At 47.7% G+C, this 20,987-nt stretch overlaps 2 protein-coding genes across 3 annotated transcripts in view; one reads left to right on the top strand and one right to left on the bottom strand.

The window, feature by feature from the left end:
• Positions 1–2,970, bottom strand: part of P2rx6 (purinergic receptor P2X 6) — an 11,863-nt gene extending 8,893 nt beyond the window's left edge. The window contains exons 1-2 of one of the 2 annotated variants that reach the window (XM_031363286.1): positions 2,672–2,970; positions 1,987–2,137 (exon numbers count right to left, since the gene is read on the bottom strand). In XM_031363286.1, the coding sequence (XP_031219146.1) occupies positions 1,987–2,137; positions 2,672–2,811 (291 nt within the window). In that variant the 5' untranslated portion in view covers positions 2,812–2,970. The remainder of the gene's footprint in view (positions 1–1,986; positions 2,138–2,671) is intronic. The other variant, XM_031363288.1, reaches the window with a different exon arrangement.
• Positions 2,971–3,638: 668 nt separating this feature from the next.
• On the top strand, positions 3,639–19,900 carry Lrrc74b (leucine rich repeat containing 74B). Its single transcript, XM_031364631.1, has 9 exons — positions 3,639–3,795; positions 4,546–4,688; positions 5,046–5,178; positions 5,966–6,172; positions 10,661–10,770; positions 11,606–11,721; positions 15,058–15,136; positions 16,068–16,163; positions 19,252–19,900. The coding sequence occupies exons 1-9, from the start codon at positions 3,660–3,662 to the stop codon at positions 19,426–19,428; spliced, it is 1,197 nt and encodes a 398-aa protein (XP_031220491.1). The 5' UTR covers positions 3,639–3,659; the 3' UTR covers positions 19,429–19,900.
• Positions 19,901–20,987: the final 1,087 nt, after the last annotated feature.

Here is a 20,987-nt window from a genome sequence, read left to right as displayed (position 1 = left end):
GTGTGTGTGTGTGTGTGTGTGTGTGTGTGTGTATGTGAGAGAGAGAGAGAGAGAGAGAGAGAGAGAATGAGAGAGGAAGACAACTGGTGTGTGTGTGTGTGTGTGTGTGAGAGAGAGAGAGAGAGAGAGAGAGAGAGAGAGAGAGAGAGAGAGAACATGAGAGCAAGCGTGCTCCCACAGAAAGCTACTGCCACCTGGAGCCAACAGGTGATGCAGCTGCCTGAGTCACCCGTGCTCCTGTAAGGACCCCTCATTTATGCCTACAGGGAACCACAATTAGTCACTGGTTCACAGAACTAATTTGGAATGGAATTGGTTCATTGTTGGTGCCCCCTATCTGGGGTATACAGACATTTGTTTAAGTCTCCTCAGGAAATGTCACATAACAGCTGGTAACTGGGGCTAAACTATCAAGGTGGAGTGAGAAGAAATGTTCCCTAAGAGGGACAAGGAGGGGCACATGAGTGAAAGGTGAAAGGGATCAGATTGCACTGTGACAGACAAAGACAGGGAAAGGGGTGGTGCATAAACCACAGGCCTGGCCTCTTTCTCACTACCTCTCTCCAAGACAAAGGCTTGGTGACCTTTTTTGTTTTCTTTTGTCCTGCCAGAAGGATCCCTTCTGGAGGAATAGTCTAGACCAGTCCAGTTATGTTCAAGGCTGGTCCTGAGCATGACTCAGCTTGCATGAACCTCTGAACCTATCAGCTTTCTTCTTTTAAGCTGATAATCCAAAATTCAGGGACAGAGGCATCCATGCTATGCCACCACAGGTATTTAAAACCAGCAGCCCTCCAAGGGAGAATGGATTTGGGTTTCTAAATTCCCTTCCCTCTGGTGGGAAGTCTGTCTTTGTGTGTGGGACGTGTGCACTCTCACTCTTCATGAGACGTGTGTGTGGGATGTGTGCACTCTCACTCTTCATGAGACGTGTGTGTGGGACGTGTGCACTCTCACTCTTCATGAGACGTGTGTGTGGGTGTGTGCACTCTCACTCTTCATGAGACGTGGATTTGCTGTGACTGTGACTTATTTCTTGCCTTTTCATTCTATTTTTGAGCATTTTTTTTTTTTTTGCTTTTTTTTTTTTTTCAAGACAGGTTTTCTCTGTGTAGCCTGGCTGTCCTGGAACTTGCTGTGTAGACCAAGCTGTCCTTGAAACTCAGAGCTCTACCTACCTCTGCCTCTTGAGTGCTGGGATTACAGGCATGTGTCACCACCTTCCAACTGAGCAGTTTTATTTAATTATTTAATGTGTGTGTGTGTGTGTGTGTGTGTGTGTGTGTGTGTGTGTGTGCTGTGTATGTGCCTGAGGCCCTCAGAGGCCAGAAGACAGCATAGAATCTCCTGGAACTGGAATGACAGAAAGCTGTGAGCTACTATGTGGGCTCTAGGAACAGAACCTGTATTTTCTGCAAGAGCAGCCAGTGTTCTCAATAACTGAGCCATCTCTCCAGTCTCTGCTTTTTAACTCTTTCATCAGTGGAAAAAAATGAACTTGACCCAAGAATCCCTAAGTGATGACAAGGGGACTTCAGCAAGCTCAAGCTCTGAGCTCCCATCCCCCATGTTTCACTTCCAAGCATAAATCGTGAACCTAAGATACTTCATTCCTTCTCAGATATCTCTGTGTGGGTGCTGGGTGGGTGGGGTGGGTGGTAGGTATTTTTGTTTTTGGTTTTGGTTTGTTTTGTGGCACTAGCTTTGAAGCTAGGAAGCGATGTGTGCCAGGCAAGCCCTACTGCCAGTGAGCCGCATCTCTAACCCTCCTTTTAAAGGAAGTTCCGCAGGCACTGGCTTCTTGACTTGGGAAGCTATACACCCCTGAAAGCTGTTTTCTCAAATTGACTCCAGACCCTTCGGAGAGGCCTTTCCCAGGCTTTTCACCCGCCCTCTAGCATCCTATGTCTGTCATGCCTGGCAGCTGTGCGGCTGTTGGTGGTGGCTAAAGGACTCTGGCCTCCTGCAGCAGCACTGGGGACCTACCTGTGATGGCTTCACAAAGTCAGCCACATCCCACAGCCGGTTCTCCAGCTCCTTAACCTGGGTTACAGAAACCCCCTTGAGTTTGGTGATGACAGAAATCTGGGGGTCCAAGTCCCGTTCCTGGTAGCCTTTTTTGGCCAAGAGGGCCCACCTAGGGAGAGGATGATGGATAGTGTAATGTCCAGGTGAGAAAGGAGTAGCTGAGCCCACACACGAGAACCAGCATGGAGGCCTCCATCCTCTGTCTAGCTGCTCCTCTTGCAGGTGGAGCTCTCAGATGGAACTGCCCACCATGGCCACTTTTCACAGCCAATGCCTTTACACACTCAGCAAATCCAGCTCCCTTCTCAAAGACTTTTCAGACATCCGGCTGGTGGTCTCTCTGAGAGGTTTAGTGCTGTGTTGCTCAGAGAATTACTGTCTCCTGCCATATCAAGGTACCTCAGGGCAGGAGAACTGCAGATGCTCACAGAGTCAGAGATGAAGCTGGAGACAAAATTCCTTATGTGGGCGAATGGCTTCTGCCGTTCTCTGAATGGACTAAAATCCCTTCTGACTACCTCTCACCCCCATTCCCATTTCCCATCTGCTGGGGTTCTAAAAAGCCCACTTTTAGCCTTCGGCCAGCAAGACCCCCCCCCCCCCCAACAGCAGGCTCAGGAGCCTGGCCAGGAGCGGTTCTTACCCTATCACGTAGGCTACCACTCCCAGCTGCAGAAGCCTCTGGGAGACGCCCACCCAACAGTTCCTGGTCAGCACATATTTCTCTGTCTTGTAATCCAGAAATCCCCAGCTCACGAGTGCTGCTGCGGCTGCAGAAGCCATGTTCCCAGTTCCTGCTGGCTGCAACTGCGTGAGTCAGCAGGCAACTTCAGCCGCAGCTGAACTGGCGGCCAAGCAGCCATGCATGGGATTCAAGCCAGTGTTATTAAAGGGACATCTCAAATTCAGCAGGATCTGGCTCCTGCCTCAGTCCCAAACCCCAGCTGAGGTAGTGCCCCACCCCTCCTGTCCAGAGTCCCCGGATTGGACCCTATGCATACAGAGAGGAATAGACCAGTCCCTACCCACCCACTCTGCTTTCTTATAGGGTGGGCAGTCGGTAACAGAAGCCCAGAGAAGGGGGCTCTGAACTCAAACTTGCAGATTCCAAAGAGTACAAGTTGGGTTTGAAAAACCCCTGCTGGCGCAGCAGCATAGCGACGTCTAGATCTTGAGAGAAAGCTGAGACTCTCAGGCAGTGACCGCATAGCTGTGGCCCCAGAGAAAAACTATTGCTAGGCTACAGGTCTTCCGTAGAGCCGCCTTCTGCTCCAAGTGCAGTAACTAAAACACTAGTTCTGGAGTCAGATTGGAAAAGTCTGTAAAAGGAACATGAAGGACGTGACTACCCCCGTGCATAGCAACGGTGTGTACGGTAGTCGGCTCTGGGAAAGAGCGTGCCAAGGTTGTGTTTCTTGTGTTTCTTCTGCAAACAAGACCCGGTTCCCAGGACTACTGCAGGATGGGAGGGGTGGGCACCGTTACTGGCCCCAGAGACCACCTGTTGTCCGTAGATCAGATTCGATTGGTCAAGGAGGCCAGAAGGACCGCCCACATCCCTGGGAAGAGTTCCAGGTTGTGAGCTGTGTGCTCTCCGCGTCTGTGTCCTGGACTGGGTAGTGAGAGTAAACATGAAGGGTCCCTGTGAGGAGGTTCAGAAGAATGAAGATCAAGAGGGAGAAGCTGCAGCCACTGGGCCTCAGGCAGAGACCCTGGAGGCCAAGAGGTCCTGGACTGCAGATTCACACTCTACTCTGGAAACAGAAGGTGCCTCATCCTCCGCCATGGGGTCCTGATTGGACTTCTCACTTGAGGATGTTCCCGCGGAAGTGGTGGGAGGGCAGCTGGAACCGAACGGTACCCTTTTGTGGGGGCGCATTCCCCAGTTTCAGTGGCTGATACTCCTTAAGCCCTTGCCCCTGGAGGAATGAAGAGGCCCAACATTTAGAACTGTCTTCTGGAAAACATGTAAATCAAACACCCTGACAGGCAGTTGTGTCCCACACTGGAAGAGTTCGGAGCTGGGTGTTCCAACCTATAGGAAAAACCTAGTTAATGGATTGACTGAATTTAGAATTGTTTCCAGCCCTCTGCTCCCAAGGTGTTTATATAGACCTGTAGGCTGGGAATGTAGCTCCGTTTGTCGGGTACTTACCTAGCACGGTTGACGCCTCGAGCTCGAGGTTGTCCTTAACTAGCAAGCTGGAGGCCGACTTTGGTGGTGGTGGTGATGGTGGTGGTGGTGATGTGTGTGTGTGTGTGTGTGTTTGGAGAGGCGATCTGTGATAACTTGACACAGTGGGGCAAGGGAGCAAACACTTCAGCATTAGGAAATGCTCCTTTTGGTTCTGACTAGCTTGGTGGCTTTGAGAAAAGACTTAGTTTATTTTTAGCCTGGAGGTCCACATCTGGAATATGGGCACAGTAGCCACCAGAGCAGGAAGAAATGGCAAGGGCAGGAAAGGGTCCAGGCTGTGCCAGTGATTAGTTCCTCCTTTGTCTCCCATCTACTGCTAGGCACCCATGGGTTTGGAGAACGGGTCATGGCTACCCTCTATCTGGAGTCTTGCCAGGCCAATAGTGTTGTGCCAGTTTCTTGTCTTCTGCGCCAAGGGAGTGCCTCTGAATTGAACCTTCCTCACCGTGGCCTGGGGCCCCAGGTATCTGTTGAGGGACACGGGAACCACACTTGGCAGGAATGATGTGGGAGATAGTGGCCCTCTTGTCCTGAATTCTATCTCAGACACTCATAGCTGTCTGTGCCACACAAATCCTGTCGCCCATGCCTGTGAGACAGAGTGGAGGCTGTGACAGAGATGTGGGTGGAATTGTAGGAAGGCTCCAGGAAGTGAGATTGGGCAGCACCTAGAGGGAGAAGCCAAGGTTCCCTGGAGGAGGTAGGAGCTCTGGGGATTTAAACTGAAACCATGGCCAGCTGCATCTCAGCCCAGGGAAGGACCAGGCCCCCTCAGGCCACTGAGTTCCTCTGCCCCTCATATCTCTCTGCTCTGTTCCAGGGGGTCCGGGCTTTGGCTTCCGTGTTGACCTCTAATATCTACATCAAACGTCTGGATCTTCGGGACAATGGGCTCTGTGGTGCTGGAGCAGAGGCTCTGGCTGATGTCCTTCGTAAGAACAGCATTATCTCTGGTAGGCAGTGCTGGGCTGCTGAGTCTGAGAAGCAGGCAAGCTTAGGACCCCTCTTTCCCAGGGAAGTGGCTCCCTCCCCAGGCCTTCTTTCTTGAGATGTTGCTAGGAGATGAGGAGGGAAGTGTGGGCTGAGTCTGAGGGGTTAGCCAACGCTGAGCTGCTCTTTGCCTGACCCTCTCCATTGCTCTCACTGTCCTCTCCCCTGGTGAGCACCCTCCCGTCCATGCATGTGGTAGAATCCCAGTGTCTGAGGGCAGGGCAGGAGAGCACAGAGAAGCAGGAGCTGCACGAGGGAGAACTGGAAGGGCAAGGTTGGGGCTGGTTGAGACTGCTTCCAGCTCTGCCAATGAAGCACAAGCTGACCCAGGCAGACAACGCAATCACTGAGCCTATTTTCACTGTAGAATGATCACTGTAGAGCTACTTTGCTCTCTGGGCTGTGGCAAACTTCAAAGGAAATGACAGAAGTGGACCCCAGTGGACATCTGAGCTTACACCACCAGTCCCTAGCAATAGGACAGGGGGGTTATGCTGTTACATCAACCATCACAGAGTAGCTGACCTGCCACCACAGCATTCTTTACAGACAATCATGGGGTGGGGAGACCATAGATCCAAGGTGACCCAGCCAATGGGTGGCAAAGCTGTCACCATGCTGCCCCCAGATAAGTCAGATTGCAAAGCCCCTCCTTTCCCTCAGGCCTGGAGGTTTATGAGATGTAAGAAAGTGAAAGGGAGTGGTACCTGGCTGCAGGTCCCACTGACCAGGCAGTGCTGCTGCCCTCAGATGTGGACCTGTCAGAGAATCAGATTGGAGCTGCAGGACTCCAGGCGATCTGCACTGCCCTTGCCTTAAACCCAACTGTTCAGAAGATGCAGCTGCAAGGGAACAGGCTGGAGGAACAGGCAGCCCAGCACCTCGCTGCTCTTCTGCTGCGTCACACGGGCCTGAAATCTCTAGACCTCAGCTATAATCAGCTCAATGACCTGGCAGGTAACAAGGTCTGGGCAGTCATGGGTCATGAGTACATATCGCCCCCTGGTGGCAGGGGAAGGGAATGGTCAGGACCGCACCCAGCTTCTGTCTGAGAATATGTAAGTGCTGGTTTCTGCTCACCGTAAGTTCCTCTGTCTGTTCTTCCACTCCATCCACAGAATTCAATTAATTCCAGGCATATCTCACTGCCCTCTACTGTGAGGAATATATCTATGAACAAAACAAAGTTCCTGACTGCAAGAAACATACTCTAACAAGACCATTCTCAGTAATTAGTGACCTTCATAAAAACAAAAACCAAAAACATATGATTCTAGAAAATAAGGGATCCACCTGCTATAAAGGGGCAGAAGTTTAAGCAGAAATCTGTGCCTTGGGTAGAAAGGAGTCATGGCAAGATCATGAAGCTGATGAACTCTTATCATGCAGACCTGTTTCTTAGATGGCTAAGCACCGGTGTGGTTGGGCTGTGGTCTAGGGGAGAATGACCAGACAATGCTTTGCAAAGGAAGCAGAGACTATATGCCTACAAATCATGGCAGAAAGTATGGAGGTCTCATCTCAAGTTCTTTTTCAAAAGGGCTTGTAGTATATCTCAGTGGTAAGGTACTTGTTCTATGTGTGTGAGATCTTGGGCTCAGTCACCAGTAATGGGCGGGGAGGAGCTAAGTGCTAGGGAAGATGTGGGAAGGCTGCCTTGATCCAGTCATCTTCTGCACGGGCTGGATGCTGTGCTAAGAATATAAATACCCACCTGTGTCACTCATGTGCAATCAGCTATGCAAATCAGAGCCTGGCATACCTGTAAGTTCAACTACACGGAAGATCAGTTGAGCCTAGAGACTTGGAGGCAGCCTGGTAACATGAAAGGGCCACTCAGGCCCTGGATCCGCTGAAGCAAAATTCTTCTTTTTAAACACGTGTGTGTATGTGTGTGTGTGAGAGAGAGAGAGACAGAGAGAGAGAGAGAGAGAGAGAGAGAGAAAGAGAGACAGAGAGACAGAGAGACAGAGACAGAGAGAAAGAGACAGAGACAGACAGAGACAGAGACACAGAGAGACAGAGAGACAGAGACAGAGAGAGATAGAGGAAGAGAGAGACAGAGACAGACAGACACAGAGACAGAGAGAGATAGAGGAAGAGAGAGACAGAGACAGACAGACACAGAGACACACACACACACACACACACAGAGAGAGAGAGAGAGAGAGAGAGAGAGAGAGAGAGAGAGAGAGAGAGAGAGAGAGAGGTGGGTGCCTGTGGAGGCTAGGACATCCCATCCTATGCAGTAGGAGTAGCAGATGGTCATGAGCCAGCAAATGTGGATGCTGGGAACTGAACTCGGGTCCTCTTGAGGAACAGCTGGTGCTTTTAGCTGCTCAGACACTTCTCTGGCACCTAAGAGAAATTCTTAGATCATTGCAGTGGATACACCAGAACAACTGTCTAACAGGAGCTTTGGAATTTCTGGTCTGTCCCAAGCTGCTTAGACAATCAGTGGAGCGGCGCTAACCTTGGCTCTGGGGTTTACCTGCAAAATCCAATTGTCTTCTAAGAAAATCATTGTGGAAAGTCTGTGGGAGTAAAGGGGCAGCTCACGTCAGTTCTGATGAACCGTGGCTATGTCTCTGGGGCTTGAGAACTAAGTAGCCAGCTTGCTGCTACTTTAATGAATATCGCAGGCAACCGCCTTATAAAGGGAAATAATGCATTTGTGGCTCATAGCTTTGGAGAGTTCAACTTTCGATGGTTTGGCCTGTGGCTGAGCCAACATTAGAGAAGAGCCATTCAGCTGGCGAAAGGGAAGAGACTGGGGTCACACGATCTCCTGAGGGGAACCCCTGGTGCCCTAAGACTTTAGATATTTTCATCTGCCACATCCCAATATTGAGGACCAAGCTTTTTAGAAAAGACTTTAATTGTATTCCATGCATATGAGTGTTGGCTTGCATGTATGTCTGTGTACTGCATGTGTCAGTTTACATGGAGGCCAGAAGAGGGCATCACATCCCCTGAAACTGAAGTTGGTCAGCTGTCAGTCAGCCACTAGCCAGCATGTGGGTGCTGGGAATCAAGCCTGGATCCACTGCAAGAGAAGCCAGTGCTGAGTCACTTGGGTAGCCCAGGGAGCATGAGTCATCTCGGCAGCCACAGGGAGCAAGCCTTTACAGCACTAGAGGACTTTTAGGGTGGCTTATTATATAAGTTACAAACTAGAGTAGGCAAGTGACACAGAGGCAGTGGGAATAGAATAGGCAGTGGGCTGGAATCTGAAGTCCTATGACAGTATGCAGGGAAGAAAGGACAGACTGTTTTGTTTCTCCAAGTGGGGACCTGAAACTGCCCGCAGTTTCACGCACTGGGTTCTTCTCAGCCAGGAGGGAATAAAGGACCTGAAATAAACGGTTTGAAATGCAAAGAGAAAACACGAAGCCAAGTTGCGTCCCAATCAAGGCTCCACTTTACTCAGAATAAACCAGGGTTTTTTATAGTCACAGGAGAAACCGAAAACAAGTCTCTAGATTACACTACAAAGAAAGTTCAGGTGCCAAAGTCCCTAGGTTCAGAAGATCTTCAGGGGGCTGGCTTACTCAGGCAGTGGGCGTGATCAGGTGGTGAGCATGCTCAGGTGGTGGGCGTGCTCAGGTGGCTTCTTCAAAGACAAACAGTCAACAGAGAGCATCTGTCTTAGCTCCCAGGTGTTAGCCCCCAAGCAGAGGCTGCCAGAAGTCTGATGACTGAAGTGAAGAGGGAAAGTAACAGGGATCTGAGGCTGTTACTGAGCAGTGAAGGGGCTTGAGCCTCAATCACCCACGATTTGTGCCAATAGAGAACCTACCTCAGGTGTGGGCCTCACAGAATGATTGATGGGTGGGTCTCAGGTAAAGTGTTGCCATTACCAGTAGAAGAGTGAGCCTCACCCTCCAGCTGTTCAGTAGAAGAGGGGCTAGAGAATACCTGTTGCCCTCTCCCAGCTGTAGCAGTGTACAGGAAAGGTATCCTGTATCTGAGAACCTAGAGGTGTCAGTTGACATGCTAATATGTCTGCTGTGGCATGTGCTAGCCATGCAGGTGGCTGGAAGCACTCTGTCTAGACACACGAGTGCATGTGCACACATCTTTCCATAGTTTGATCTAGTTCAATTTGTTTTAGTTTTTGAAGCCAGGTCTCACTATGCTGCTCAGGATAGCTTGGAATTCACTATAGCATTCAGACTGGCCTCAGCCTTCTGTATGTTTGGATAATAGGAGTGGACCACTACACCCAGTCTCTCTGAGCACTTCAAACCAGCTTCTCTTTTCTAGAAGCCAAGATGATGAGAAGAGGTCAAATTTTATTTCCAAGGGACTCCACTCTGGCCACAGACATCAGCCAGGCAAAGTAAGATCAGAGCTGGGGAGGCCTTAGGGCTCACAAGGCTAGATTAGTATGGAAAGACAGGACAACAGTAAACATGGCTTCTGAGGGGGCCCACCCAGCTTCGACAAAGTCTGCAAACCCAGGTTATGAGTCTGAGACATGGCTGGCCAGCTGGAGAACAGGGTACCAACATGGAGAACCAGAGTGGGACATGGATGGAGCTGCGGCTGTGGAGAACTGGAAGCAAGTCACACCCACCAGTGCTAACAGAATGGAAAGCTGGCTGTAAGGTGCACCCCTGCCCATGCTAGGGATCTCTTATGGCTCCACCCACTTCCTTTAGCAGCTCCTAACTTGGAGAGCTCTGTCTCAGCTGGTGCTACCCAGCCAATAGGAATCTTGCCAGCCTCCGTGGGACTGGAGGGGGGCCCTCAACTACACATAGAGGGACACCTGAGCACCTGGCTTAGCATCAACTCCCTCAAGTGTCTCTCTCTTACTTCCTGTCTTGGTGCACCTGCTTATTCCTGCTTCTCCCCAACTCCAGCATCAACGCAGCTGCTTTTCCTTCTCTCTCCACCACGTGTGCATACGTGTGGATCTCTTGATTCTGGGTTACCTGTTCTATCCTCACTTCCAGACCCCACCAACCCGACCACTGCATCTCTACACTTTTTTGTTTGTAGATTAGAATAGCTGAAATCTCATTAGTTTAAATTCATACCTTCCCAATCACACGTGGATTCTTTGCTGGGCATAGTGCCTCTTGTGTGTATTGTCGGCACAATGAGGATAACAATAAGACAGTCGGGAGTTCAAGGCCAGTCTGGGTGCAGAGTGAGTTCTAGACTTGTCTATGTTGTAGGAAAAGACCCTAAACACACAAACGCACACACATGCACGCACACACGCATGCACACATGCACACACGCACACAAGTTCCTTGAAGGTAATCTAGGTATACACTGGATTTTGTGATCCACCTACACAACTGAAGTTCCGGTACATGGCGAGTATCAGGTCACTTTTTGAACTTGTTGTTGTGATGGTGGTGGGTTTTTTTGTTTGTTTGGTTGGTTTTTGTTGTTGTTGTTGTTGTTATAAAATCTCTTGGTGCTCCTCAGGAGAGATACTTGGACCTGCCGTGGCAGAAAACACAGGACTCACAGAGCTTAACCTGAGTTGGAATCACCTTCGAGGCCTGGGAGCCATTGCATTTGCCAGAGGCCTGGAGGTATGAGACACTCACCCAGTCAGCCCTGCCTGTCCTTTGGAAGGATTCCCCTGAGCCAGGTCTTGATGTTATAACTCTTCAGAAATGACCTTTAGCCCTTTTCAGTGTGGCGAACGTGGGCATCTTTGATGACCTCTTTCCCTGCTCCCCATTTAATGATAATACACTGCACTGACTCTCATCTCATTTCCTAAAGGGTCCACAGATAAATGTCAGCTGCCTCCTCTGGAAATCACACTCCGCTGTAGGGGACACCTGTGCCGTCTGGTGACATCCCTGTTTCCACATGCTGATGCTTTCCCACACCCCTCTCATTGCTTCCCTGCAAGTTTACAGACCTTGAAAATGTATTGATCAAGCCCTGCCAGGGTTTCCTAAGGCATCTTCATTGTGCGCAGTGACAAGGACCTTAGGAAATAACAGTCACTGCCTTCTCCTCCTACAGGGCCTGACTGCTGGGGTTCCTGGCCCCATCACAGGCTTCATATAGCACCCTGTCACCAAGTTAATGGGCCCATGCTGTCTCTGTGGCCCAGGATGCCTGCCGTGGGCATTTTCCCATAGAGGAGGATCTGGTCACTGCACCTCATCTCTGAGAAGTATCCACAGCCGGCCTGTCACCCTCTGCTGATCTTCAAGTTGTTTGGCCTGAGAGTTCTTACTAACTCTGTTTCAGGACCTCTGTTCTCTGTCCTTAGTCACTGCTCAGACTCCCCTGAGCTCTGATGCTGCTCAGACTCCCCTAAGCTCAGGCCCTGGTCCTGGCTCTGGCCCTGGCTCTGTTGCTTTCTGCACCATCAGACTCAAGCTCATGTCTTTACCCTTTGTGTTCTAGGCAAATATATTCTTGAAGGTCCTAGACATCTCTCATAATGGCTTTGGAGACTCTGGCGCCTGTGCAATAGGTGAGGCCCTCAGGGTCAACAATGTCTTAGAAGAACTAAATATGAGGTGAGAAACACCGGTTCTTGCTGTGTACATTAGCGCAGGGGCTGTTAGGGCTACGAGAACTGATCTGGCTGCTGTTCACAACACGTCCTGTGGCTTGAGCAGCAATCCTACACCACTCAGCTCTGTCCTTCTCTTTCAAGGTTGTTGCTTGGGGGCTTGGGATGCAGCTCAGTTGGCTGGGTCTTATCTAGCATGTATGAAGGCTGTGGATTCATGTCCCAGCATCATACGGACTAGGACTGGTATCTTACTTCTGGTTTTGTTTCTGTTGCTGTAGTGAAACACTCTGATAAAAAGCAGCTTTAGAGGACCAGTTTATTCAGCTTGCAACACAGGTTATGGTTGGCATTTCAGAGAATCTCATCACATGCACGGCCAAGAGCAGGGCTGCTCCAGGGTACTTGCACTCAAACATAATTTTAAAAATTAACAACAACAACAACAAAACGCTGGGCGGTGGTGGCACACGGCTTTAATCCCAGCACTTGGGAGGCAGAGGCAGGCGGATTTCTGAGTTTGAGGCCAGCCTGGTCTACAGAGTGAGTTCCAGGACATCCAGGGCTACACAGAGAAACCCTGTCTTGAAGAAAAATTAAAAAACAAAAACAAACAAAAACAAACAAACAAACAAAAACTTTAAAAATTCAGAGTCTGTAACTAGATTCCTATAAAATCAAAAGCAAGTTACATACTTAAACATTCTTATTCTAAGTTGGGAAGAACAGAGGAATTAAAAACAATCACAGCTAAGCAAAAATAAAGTCCAGTGGTGTTAAGGCAATCCTGAGGCCATATCCAGCATCTGAGGCTCATAATCTACTAGGCTCCAGAGAGCTTAGGCAGCCCCGTCTCTGCAGCTTTGCCATCTGCAGCACACACAGCTCTCTTCCTAGGCTGACTCCACACAGTACCTGCATCTCTCCTCGGTAGACATCACAGTCCAGACATTTCAAATATCCTGAGGTCTCACTGCACCCAAGACCTCACATTCATCAGTGGTCCCCATGGGCCTCACCGCAGGGACTCTGAACACAAGGCGGGAAGCCTCAACCGCTCTGCAGGATGTTTTCAATCAAGCATCTACCATGCCTTCAAAGCCAATACTGCATGGACTCCACTTCTGACACTGCCAAGTTCTGCTACTTGAGGTGTAGCCTATCAGCTTCTGGTGCTGAACCTGAGAGAATATTTCCCTTTTGTCTCTGAAGCACAGAAGGTCTTATCTCAGCCATGCTAATCTTTTTGTTTGTTTGCTTGCTTATTTACTCCTTTGTTTTTGTTTTGTTGGTTGTTTGGTTGGTTTTTTTTGTGGGGGGAGGTGTTATTGTATAGTCTTGGCTGTCCTGGAACTTGCTGTGTAAACCAGGATGGCCTTGAATTCACAGAGATCTACCTGCCTCTACCTCCCAAGTGGTGGGATTAGAGGCATATGCCACTATGCCCAGCTGATCTATCATTGTAGCTGATTCTTTACCCCCAGGGATCAGCACCCTATTGCCCAATGAGCACAGATTTCACTGTAGTGGCCCCATCCTCTTTGACAACCACAGCTGATTCTTCAGCCCCAACTAATACACACAGATTCTTAGCCAAGATATTCCAATCAGTGATGAAGTCTTTGCTCCTTTCTGAATGTGATCTGGGACTTCGTGGCTGCTGGCGTTGCAGCATTACTGTTTTCTAAGGCCCTCAGTGTAGCCCGCGTGGTCCTCTCGCCGGGAAGAAGACACGCGGACACTAGGTTCCTTCTGCAGCAACTGTTTATTTGTCTCCATCTATAGTGAAAAAAGGGGTCGAACCCAAAATCCGCACTGCTTATATACACCACAGTGCAGGGTATCTGCCCACAGTGTGGCGTGTTTGCTCATGATTGGCTGTTCGCTCATTACCCTACGTAACGCCCCGGGATGGGCCGTGACATGGCGTCTTTTTCACTCTACGCACATGCGCCAACATTTCTCTACGCACATGCGCAAACAGTTGTCTACTAGGCGTTAACAGCGGAAGTAGGCGCCATCTTGCCATGGCGAATGTCTCTCAAGATTTACGGCTCCCCACACCTCAGGAGCTATCTGCTAATCTGTGCAAATAGTACTCAGTGGCTTCTCCAGTCTCAAATCCCAGTGTCTTCCACACATGCAAACCCAGCACTTATGAAGGAGAAACAGGAAAAATCGAGAGTTCCAGGTCATCCTCAGTTATATAGGGAGTTACAAATTAGCCTGGAATTCATAAGACTGTCAGAGAGAGAAAGAGAGAGAGAAGAGAGAAGAGAGAGAGAGAGAGAGAGAGAGAGAGAGAGAGAGAGAGAGAGAGAGGCAGGAGTCAGCACTATGTAGGTATGTAAGGGCCTGGCTCTAGAGACAAAAATTTGGAGGGGGAGGGAGAAGCAGAATCCAAAGCTTACACTATTGAGGTGATGCATGTGTGGCCAGCTGACACAAAATGCACGGGAGCATCTTATGAGCTCAAAAAGCCTACGAGCAGCCTCTCATCTCCACTGCGGGGGAGGGCCCTACACATGGGGCATTCATTATACAGAGCTTTTAGATGTTGACTGGAGTGTGGACATGAGTGGAGGATTGTGCTCAGAAACCCAGGCTGCCAGATGCATTTGCAACTCAGGCAGGGACTCCGGGGCATTGAACTTGTGAACTGGAAGCTGTAATATGGACATATTTTCCTTTCTAACATTGTTAGTAGGGTTAGATGTGATAGCTCCATACATGCCTGCAGAGCACACTGACCCCATCCAACCGTCACTGATTGATTGATTGATTGAATTGATTGATTTTTCCTTTTCTCCTCTTTGTGTCCTTTCCAAGCTCTAAGAACTGCTAGAGTACATTTTCCAGGCTGTTGTTGTTAGTGTTAGTGTTAGTGTTTGTGTATGAGAGAAAACTTGACTTGATCTCTTCATTCTCTGTCTGGCTTATTTCTCTTAACACAATGACCCTACCCTCATTCCATCCATTTGCTTCAAATGACACAGTGCTTCTCTCTCCTTTATGGCTGAATAGACTCTGTTGAGTGTATACAGTATATTGATTCATCCATCCATCTATCACTGGGCACCTAGGCTGGCCTTATGGTTTTTTGTTGGTTTCTTTGTTTTTAATTAATTAATTTACTATATACAAGTACACTGTAGCTGTCTTCAGACACACCAGAAGAGGGAGTCAGATCTCATTACAGATGGTTGTGAGCCACCATGTGGTTGCTGGGAATTGAACTCAGGACCTCTGGAAGAGCAGTCAGTGGTCATAACCGCTGAACCATCTCTCCAGCCCGTGGCCTCATGTTTTAACTCTGATACATATGTCTCTCTTGTTGCAGAAACAACCGAATCTCCATGTCAGGAGCCCTAAAGTTGGGGTTGGGTCTGCAAGTCAACCAGACGCTGCGGATTCTTATTGTAAGTTCGAGCCTGCAGATGGGCTCCTGAGTCCAGATGATGCTCTCTGGGAGGGGCCTCCTGGCTTCTTGTGACTACTTCCCACCTCCGACTCCTCTCTTCCACTCTTTTCCAGCTGTTGTGCCAACTCCTCGTGGTCCTTACTCTGACTCACAGAAGTTGCATTGTGGGGAAGGCAGATAGCACAGCCCCTTAGTTTTTCTCCCCTGTAACACTCCTGTCCTTGCTAGAACCCTGCATCAGCTGGGGGCGTGGGAGAAGGGTACTGACTGGCCATGGTTCAGACATGCCTTTTGTATCCAGAGGTTTCTTTCCTCAAGTTTGCTGGAGGTGAGAGGGAACGCTTGACACAGTAATAACAGAGACAGAAGGGTAGGAGCCAAGTGAGTCGGAGCAGGTCTCAGCTATACCAACATGTGTGGGGCAGGGGGCTGAGAAGTAGGGGAGTATCTCCGACATGGGGGATGGGTGCACCTGGCTCTGCATAGTCCTTGGCTTCCCACTCCTAGCTTCGCTCATTAGCAATTTCACCTCCTGTGACACTGGAACCAAGACCTATTTTTAGCTTGGGTCCACATTTTTCAGCCACCCGCTAGATGATCACCAAGTCACAGTGAGTCCCAGAATCCTACGTGGATTGCTTGCACGTATGCCTGGTGCCCTTAGGGGCAAGAAGAAGGTATCACATCCCCTGAGACTAGTGTTACAAACAGTTGAAACCCACTATGTAGATGCTGGGAACTGAACTCAGGTCCTCTGGAAGAGAAGCCAGTGTTCCTAGCCACTGAGCCATCTCTCCAGCCCCTAGATTGGCCTCTTAACTTGGTAATTAGTGTGGAACTGTTAATCCTCCTGCTCCTACCTCCTGAGGGCTGGAACTATGGACACTGCCATAAAAGGTCTAGTGTTATATTGTATGCATCTTCCTTAGATTTCCAAGAATCCTATTCGCAGTGACGGCTGTGTTGGCATCCTTATGTCTGTACGGAGCAACAAATCATCTGCCCTAGAACTGCTGGATGTGTCGGTAAGAGCTTCTTGTTAGCTTCATCTGGGTGCTGCCAGAGGCTCTGTGAGCTACTGGCATGTCCATATTAGAGGGATGAAGTGGGAGTTGGGTACAGTGCCCAGATGCACTGCATTCCAACCCCGGCATGTGTGTCAGAAAGCCACTCCAACTCTGTGCCATTGTATGTTAGAACTATACAATTTAAAATTTATTTTACAGGGTATTACAAGTAAGAGATTCAAAAAACAAACAAAAAAAACAAAAAACAAAAACAAAAACAAAAACAAAAAACAAACAAGTAAGAGATGGCCTTGAGTCTCTGAGAGACTTCAGATTTTGAAAGAGTGTTTTGTTTTATTTTATTTTGAGATGTAATCTCTCTATGTACCCCTGTCTTGGAAGTCACTATGTATACCAGGCTAATCTTACATACTTTTTTGTATACTCATATAGATCTGCCTTCCTCTGTCTCCAAATTTTGGGATTAAAGGCAGATTACCACACCTGGCTTTTAAACAGTCTTGAGACAGAAAGATTATGAACTTCTAAAGATGGACTAAATGCATTTTGTGTCATGATATGGCCAAAAGCCTATGTGAGCCAGGGAGTAGAATGTGGTGGTTTGAATGAGAGTGGTCCCCATAGGCTCATATGTTCAAATGCTTAATTTCCAGTTGGTAGAACTGTTTGGGAAGGATTAGGAGGTGTGGCTGAGCTGGGTAGAAATGGCGCACTCCTTTAATCCCAGTACTTGGGAAGCAGAGGCAGGCAGATTTCTGAGTTCGAGGCCAGCCTGGTCTACAGAGTAAGTTCCAGGACAGCCAGGGCTATACAGAGAAACCCTGTCTTGAAAAAACAAAACAAACAAACAAACAAACAAACAAAGGAGGTGTGACTGAGGTGAGATTTCAAAAACCTACACTATTCCCAGTTAGCATGCTCTCTCTCTCCCTCTCTCTTTCCCTCTCCCTCTTCCTGCCCTTCCCTTCCCCACCCCATGCTTGTGGTGCTCAGCACCACCCCTGCCCATCTGCTGCTATGATCTCCACCAGATGGTTATGAACTCTTAAGCCTCCAGAACTGTGAGTCCCAATTAAATGTTTTCTTTATAAACTGCCATGGCCATGGTGCTGCTCTACAGCAATAGAGAAGTAACTAAGACACCAAGATCCTCTAGAAAAGCTCACAAAGGGTACACGCCAAGGCCACAGTGCAAGTGACATTATGATGACACGGGATTAAGCAGAAAGGGCATTTTGACTGGCAGGTGGCACAACTACCAAGTTGCAGCTGCAGTTTTCCCATGTCCTCATACTTAACTTTTCGTCTGCTGTCAATCTGATTAGCCTAGATTTTATCTTCAGCTTTGAGGGATGTGGAACAAGATCAAGCCAAAGTTTGATCATTATGTGAAGTGAGACAAATGCCTACCTTCCTTTACCATGAACATGAGATAAAGCTGCCTGTGGTGAAATGTGCCTTTAATCCTACCTACTAAATGAAGCAGGGCAACATCGTGACATCCTATAGCCATTAATAATTATATGATTTTTTTAGGTTTACCTGTTTTTATTATGAGTATTTTTCCTGCATGTGTGTATGTAGGTTCACTGTCTGCATGCCTGCTGCCCAGGGGCCAGAAGAGGAAGCCAGATATTCTAGAACTGGAGTTACTAACTCTTGTAAGCTGCCATGTGGTGCTGAGAATCAAATTTATGTCCTCAGCAAAAGCAGCAAGCACTCTTACCTGCTCAGCCATCGCTAGTCTTCCCTTATTTTATACTTTAAAGGATTTCAAATCTTGTCTCAAGAAGCATATAAACAAAAACCACTTAAAATTTGAAATATGAGACAAGATGATAAAATTGTAGAAAGGGCTTACATGAGAGCTAGAGAGATGGCTCAGCAGATAAGAGCACTTGTTGGTCTTACAGAGGACCCAAGTTCAATTCCTAGCACCCACATGGTGATTCGCAACCATCCATAACTCTAATCCCAGGGAATCCAATGCCGCTTTCCAGACATGGATGTGGTGAACAGATATACATGCAATAAAAAACTCATATACACATAAGAATAAAATAAGAAAGAGAAACGTGCTTATATGAGGCTGCATCAGCATTGTTCTCTTCAACACATTTGTTTAATGTTTTATGGTTCAATTCCAGCAGTTGGAGGCAGGTGTAAAACTGCACAGTTCAGAATAAGTTCAAGGCTGTAGTCAACTATATAGCAAGCATGAGGCCTGACGACACTACTCGAGACCTTGTCTCCAAACAAACAAACAAAAACAAACAACAAAAATAAACCAAAAGCTACATATAGATTAAGTATAATTATCAAATACCACACCCTCGAGTAAATAAGCCCAATCAAGAAATTGAACACACCTGTCTTAATTACTTTTGTATTTCTTACAAAACACCATGACCTGCTAGGCAGTGGTGGTGCACACCTTTAATCCCAGCACTTGGGAGGCAGAGACAGGAGGACTTCTGAATTTGAGGCCAGCCTGGTCTATAGAGTGAGTTCCAGGACCACCAGGGCTACACAGAGAAACCCTGTCTCAAAAAACAAAAAACAAACAAAAAACCCCAAACAAACAAACAAACAAAATACCATGACCAAGGCAACTTATAAAAAGCAAACATTTAATTTTAGACTCATGGTTTCAGACAGTGACAGACAGTGAGTCCATGACCATCATGGCAGGGAGCATGGCAGCAGATAGGCAGGCATGATGCTGCAGCATTGCTGAGAGCTCATATCCTTGTCCATAAGTTCAAGGCACAGAGAGAGCTAACTGGTTATGGTGTGGGATTTTGAAAACCCAAGTCCCCATCCCCTAGTGATACAACTCCTCCAAAAAGGCTAGACTTCCTAATCCTTTACCAAACAATTCAGCCAACTGGGGATCCAATATGCAAGTATATGAGCCTCTGAGGGCCTCTTTACTTTCCTATTTTAATAGTTGGGGGAGGGGGATGTTGAGATTGTCATCCACAAGAGAGGAAATACCTGAAAGAGCTTCTCTGAGACCTGTGAGTACAAATGAGAACAATCAAATCCTCAGAAGGGCTATAACCATGTTCCAATGGCCTCTTAGGATATCCAAGTAAGCAGAGAGTGTGACGACCTCGCTAGCTCCATGAACGAAATTCTTCCAGGACTCTGTATAAAGCATTACACTTCCAGAAGAAAAGACTGGCCACAAGCTTCTACAGCATCCCAGCCGGCATCTGTACCAAGTGACGCTGGTCTCATCTCTAAGATGCTAGTTTAACATTCACATTGCTGGCCATTTAATACACAACATGTGTATCTTCCTTTCTGCTTGCTGGTGTCTTCCATAATCTGGCTTAATTTGCTGTGGTTCATTCATTCAACCAAAAATCTACCCATGAACAACACTGAACACAAGATCTACTACCGGTTATGTCATTCAGATGTTAATGTTCTGGTGACTCTGTTCAACAAAACATAAAGGAGATATGCAAATGGTTCCCGAGCTCTTTAGCAAGAAGACAAAAGGTCACAACCCATTGGAAGGCATCTGACAATTACATTCTAAATTATAAAATCAACCACGTGCTTCCAGTTTCCATCTGCACCCCGGAGCTAACCCTGTGTGCCACAGCTCTTCATACCCAAATTCCTTCCGGAGAGAACTGGGCTCACAAGAGTGCTGACACACAGGCTTACGGGAGAGACAAGCCACAGTGAGAGACAGCAAAACCAGCTAACACCACAGATAACCAAATGGCAAGATGCAGGGGCAAGAACATAAGCAACAGAAAACAACGCTACTTGGCATCCTCAGAACCCAGTTCTCCCACCACAACAAGTCCTGAATATCCCAATACACCCGAAAAGCTAGACTCTAATTTAAAGTCACATCTTATCATAATGATAGAGGACTTTAAGAAGGACATAAACAGGGCTGGAGAGATGACTCAGTGGTTAAGAGCACTGACTGCTCTTCCAAAGGTCCTGAGCTCGATTCCTGGCAATCACATGGTGACTCACAACCATCTGTAATGGGATCCAATACCCTCTTCTGGTGTATCTGAAGAAACCATAGTGTACTCATATATATAAAATAAATGAATAAATCTTTAAAAAAGAAAAAAGCACATAAATAACTCCCTTAAAGAAATACAGGAGAACACAGGTAAACAGGTAGAAGCCCTTAAAAAGGAAGCACAAAAATCCCTTAAAGAATTACAGCACGGCAGTAGTGATACATGCCTTTGATCCCAGCACTTTGGAGGCAGAGGCAGGCAGATTTCTTAGTTCGAGGCCAGCCTGGTCTACAGAGTGAGTTCCAGGACAGCCAGGGCTACAGAGTGAGTTCCAGGACAGCCAGGGCTACACAGAGAAACCCTGTCTCGAAAAACAAAACAAAACAACAACAACAACAAAAATTACAAGAAAACACAACCAACTAGGTGAAGGAATTGAACAAAACCATACAGGATCTAAAAATGGAAATAGAAACAATAAAGAAATCACAAATGGAGACAACCCTGGAGATAGGAAATCTAGGAAAGAGATCAGGAGTCATAGATGCAAGCATCACCATACAAGAGATGGAAGAGAGAATCTCAGGTGCATAAGATATCATAGAAAACATTGACACAACAGTCAAAGAAAAAGCAAAATGCACAAAGTTCCTAAACCAAAACATCCAGGAAATCCAGGACACAATGAGAAGACCAAACCTAAGGATAATAGATATTGAAGAGAGTGAAGATTCCCAACTTAAAGGGCCAGTATATATCATCAACAAAATTATTGAAGTAAACTTCCCTAACCTAAAGAAAGATATGCCCATAAACATAC

Source organism: Mastomys coucha, unplaced genomic scaffold (assembly GCF_008632895.1).
Source record: "Mastomys coucha isolate ucsf_1 unplaced genomic scaffold, UCSF_Mcou_1 pScaffold12, whole genome shotgun sequence".
In the NCBI taxonomy this organism is placed as follows: Eukaryota; Metazoa; Chordata; class Mammalia; order Rodentia; family Muridae; genus Mastomys; species Mastomys coucha.
This window is presented reverse-complemented; position numbering and strand designations above follow the sequence as displayed.

Excerpts from the sequence above, each read along its gene's own strand:
- Lrrc74b (XM_031364631.1), top strand. The coding sequence starts at position 3,660 with ATGAAGGGTCCCTGTGAGGAGGTTCAGAAGAATGAAGATCAAGAGGGA. Across the intron at positions 3,796-4,545 it reads CTCTACTCTGGAAACAGAAG|GCACCCATGGGTTTGGAGAA; the intron begins GTGCCTCATCCT and ends ATCTACTGCTAG. Across the intron at positions 5,179-5,965 it reads TAAGAACAGCATTATCTCTG|ATGTGGACCTGTCAGAGAAT; the intron begins GTAGGCAGTGCT and ends TGCTGCCCTCAG.